This window comes from Austrofundulus limnaeus, unplaced genomic scaffold (assembly GCF_001266775.1).
Source record: "Austrofundulus limnaeus strain Quisiro unplaced genomic scaffold, Austrofundulus_limnaeus-1.0 Scaffold9, whole genome shotgun sequence".
Taxonomy (NCBI): domain Eukaryota; kingdom Metazoa; phylum Chordata; class Actinopteri; order Cyprinodontiformes; family Rivulidae; genus Austrofundulus; species Austrofundulus limnaeus.
In genome coordinates, this window is record NW_013952411.1 from 3,197,033 (window position 1) to 3,201,084 (window position 4,052).

The window sequence follows — 4,052 nt, forward strand, 5'->3', positions numbered from 1 at the left end:
CCCCAGTCTTCCTCCAGACTCTGGCACCTTGATTTCTGAATGACATGCAAAAGTTGCTTTCATCTGAAAAAAGTACTTTGGACCAGTGGTGTAGTCTTCATTTTTTAGTGGGTATACTGTGCTTAGAGACAAAAACCCATTCTTGAGTCTAGTCCTCTTAACTACATATATTACAATTTGTTTGGCCCTCTTGTCTCTTGGCAAGGCATTGGACTTCTCCAGCTACAGTTTCCTCTCTCTGGCTGTGGCTCCTTCAGTTTAGTGTAGAAAGCCTTGAGACAGCAGGCAGTGGGTACAGGTGGTCAGTGGACTGCTTTCACCTCTCTCCAGTGGCCCTGTTACTTTGGCAGAATATACAAATAATAGTAATGTGGAAATTAAATAGTTAACAATTCAATATTCACTTATCAATTGTGAACGTAAATCAATCTATATTCACAGCATCAGACCGAGGTTAATCTGCAGGTCGTCTACAACTCTTCTACATGTGGTTGTGCTTTGTTTCTACCAGCTAAAATAAACACGAGTGAAAAAAGTGTGTCTAAAATGTGCTGTGATCAAGAAAACATTATTTATTCCTAAACTTGCAGAAATAACTACTAAAGTGTGACATTTAATTATATATTATATTTATGACATCTATGATCTGTAAAAATGCTGTTTAAAAGAAAGACTGAATGACATTATAGGACGATATTCAAAAAAGCCTTGGGTCAATACTATTATGTCACATAGCCCCACTGTTCCTAATTAGCATAACCTGAATTGTGTACAGATCCACAATATAACTAGTAATAATACTGTGACAGAGCTTACAGGTGAAAGGTGATCCACAGGTTCTTGTTTTGATGCTACAGCTGTTGGAACATCTGTAGGCTGCACAGAAGTCAGGCATGTTGTGGAGGTTCACTTCTGTAAACACAAAGCAGTAATTAGTTTTTAGCAAACCACGCTGCTTGTAAATCAGGTGCAGCTTCAGTTAAGTTAAGAGCTCCTGATCTTTTAAAATTGCTGGTAAACTTTGAAATACTAGTTAGGTCTTAATGACAGGCTTTTACTATTAGCCTGCAATAAATACAATCATGATTAAAATTGTCATTTAAACAAAAGATTACTTTGTCATTAAATCATTACTGTTCTCAGGAAAACTTAGCTTATTAAGAGTTTAAAATCTTGACCAGCCTTGATAACATTAACATTGACTCACCAGAAGCTAGCTGTGAACTATATGCAACACAATTAATCGTTTTTTTTTTAAATAAAGCTGCATTCTCAACATGTCTAACTAGCCCAAATCATAGCCACATTAATAACCTTTGTGACAAACCAAACTATTTGTAAATCCATCAAGATTTCAGCGAGGAAAGCCTWTATTTGTTTGTGTAAATTGCTCACCTCAATACAGTTTCTGCAGCTACAGCTAGTGTTGCTAGCTTTACCAAGATGGCCGTCGTGTGACGACGCCRGAGACTCCGCCTCAGCTTATCTAGCTATATAAATCTGTGTTATGAACTGCTCTAGACAGGAGGTGCACACTCAAAATAAAAGCGCATAGCTCAAGAACCAAAGTCAACAATTTCCATATACATTTCAAAATAAAATGCAATCACTTCATCTGCAATAAAATATACTTGTGCATATTTACCGCTACATTATGCCGTATGCTGTGTGTTCACAGAGTTACTCCATGGCGGTGTACTTGGTGAAGCAGCAGTCATCCACAGTGCTGCTGCAGAGACTACGAGCAAAAGGCATCAGAAACCCGGACCACTCCAGAGCTCTCAGTAAGAACCGCCAGCCTCTTTCTGTACAGATGAACAACAAGCTCAGAATAATGTGGATTACTCTCCAAATAACGTTAAAAAATAACACAATAACTGAATTGTGTTTTTAAGCTGAAGTAACACAGAATATCTAATCTAAAACTGGGAAATGTTTTTGATTCACTTTTGTTTTAATATCGATGCCAGCAACATGTTTCAGAACAAGTAAGGACAAATGTTTTTTATCACCCTGTTTCATAACAGCTTCTTTTCACACTCTAAAAGTTGTTTTTTTTTTTTTGATCGATCAGATTATCTACACACATTTTTGTAATTCTGAATCTGTTTTGTTCAAATTCATTATTGTTTTTGTTTATTTAGGGATGATCTTTATTTTTTGTTATGCAGAACTGCATGAAGGCAAGAAGATCATGATCTTTTATTAAAGGTTTTTTGCACATGAAAGTTCATAAATGACTAAATTTTATGCAGCTATAAATTGCATAAAATTTATAGCCATGTAAAAAAAGCAACATTTTTACATGGCTGAACATAGGTTCAAACAGATTAAACAGATAAGATGAATAAAAACTGCAGATTTCTGCCCAAATCTCCTAATTATAAACGTACTCAACTGAGTTTAATGCAAAAACACTAAATCATAAATTCACTACAGAAACAACGAAATGGTTAGATTTTTCATGTAGTTGCATGGAAAAGAGTGGAATAAGAAACTTTGATTCAAAGTTACAATTTAATCAAATAAAAGCCTTTTTGAAAGGAAGATGTCAGCTGAGGACTGTGACGTGTACTTAATGTGCGTTTTGAGAAGTTTTCATGCAGCCAGACAGAACCGGATTCTTTTATTATGAATGAGAAATACTACAGGAAGCTCCAGTGGCCTTATGAGGAGCTCTTGAATATATTTWTAGTTCAGTCCTCTGACCTGACAGTGATTTAGAGAGCACATCTGTAAGAACAGGTCCATCTGTTCGGTTCTCACCGACTCATCTTCATGTTTATCTCTTTATCTGTTTCCTGCAGTCAAAGAGAAGCTAACAGCAGACCCCGACAGTGAGATAGCCACAACCAGCCTGCGAGTGTCTCTGCTCTGCCCGGTAATCATCCTTCCCGCTCCTCATGAATTTTTAACATTCAGTCATGCTGAAACACGTTTGCCCTTTTTTTTCTTGTTTGTTTTTTTTATATATATACTTTGCATGCAACTCTGCACACCTTTATGCACATAACTCATAGCTGCAAACGTGTTCACCTATCAAGCTGTCTTCCAAAGCGCCATCACAAGTCAGTTTCATGCGCATTTGGCGGATTTATGACATTTAAAAACGCTCTTCAGCCATGATCCCCCACTGCGTGAGTCCTCGGTGTGCCCTGAACACATATTTGCGCTCTCTCCGTGCAGCTGGGGAAGATGCGACTGATGATCCCGTGCCGGGCGCTGACGTGCTCCCATCTGCAGTGCTTCGACGCCACGCTCTACATCCAGATGAACGAGAAGAAGCCCACCTGGGTGTGTCCCGTCTGTGACAAGAAGGCTCCCTACGAGTACCTCATCATCGACGGGTAGGTCCCACAAAGCCTCAGGCGTCCTTTTTGTGTCCCATTCGGAAAGTGCGATTCCCACATGTGCTTGTTTAAATCTGATTATATGAAGTCGGAAAAACTGTTTGAACTCGAGTGTGACTCCTAAATGTTCAACTTCTTATTTAGAGGAGTCAGAAGATATAACTCCATTGAATTTACAGCAGATTTAGAGTTACATAAATTTGCAATAATCTGCTAAAAAAGTATTTTTAGTTAACCAATTTTTTATGTAATATTTTTTTTCTTTCTTTTTCAAAAAATCAAACAAAACTGATTTGTATTTTAGGAAAACCAGAGCAGTGTAGTTAATTCTCCAAAGATGCAGCATAAAGACAGTAGAACCAATTTTTCAAACCAGTTCATTTGTTTTTACATGATCAGGGGCAGTATAGTTGCATCCTGTTTTACATCAAAAAGTCGCTCCTAAATTAAAAAAAAAAAAATTAAAAATCTGAATAGTTGTGTCTGAAAAAGATCTGGAATTTCAAATAAAAAAGTGTGTCAGAACCTGATGCATGAGTCTGACTTTAAAACAGAGGCATAAATGAGATTGGCCTAAACATTTTGTAGCTAAATTAATTGTATTTATTTTCTGCTGTGATGAGCCTCTGTTTTAATAATGCCTGTTTGTGTGTGTGTGTGTGTGTGTGTGTGTGTGTGTGTGTGTGTGTGTGTGTGTGTGTG

The 4,052-nt window shown here is 37.4% G+C and overlaps 1 protein-coding gene across 2 annotated transcripts in view; it reads left to right on the forward strand.

Moving 5' to 3' along the window:
* Positions 1–4,052, forward strand: part of LOC106512962 (E3 SUMO-protein ligase PIAS1) — a 76,577-nt gene that overhangs the window by 66,075 nt on the left and 6,450 nt on the right. For both annotated transcript variants that reach the window (XM_014001541.1, XM_014001542.1), the window contains exons 6-8: positions 1,679–1,784; positions 2,808–2,881; positions 3,187–3,347. In XM_014001541.1, coding sequence (XP_013856995.1) covers positions 1,679–1,784; positions 2,808–2,881; positions 3,187–3,347 — 341 coding nt within the window. The remainder of the gene's footprint in view (positions 1–1,678; positions 1,785–2,807; positions 2,882–3,186; positions 3,348–4,052) is intronic.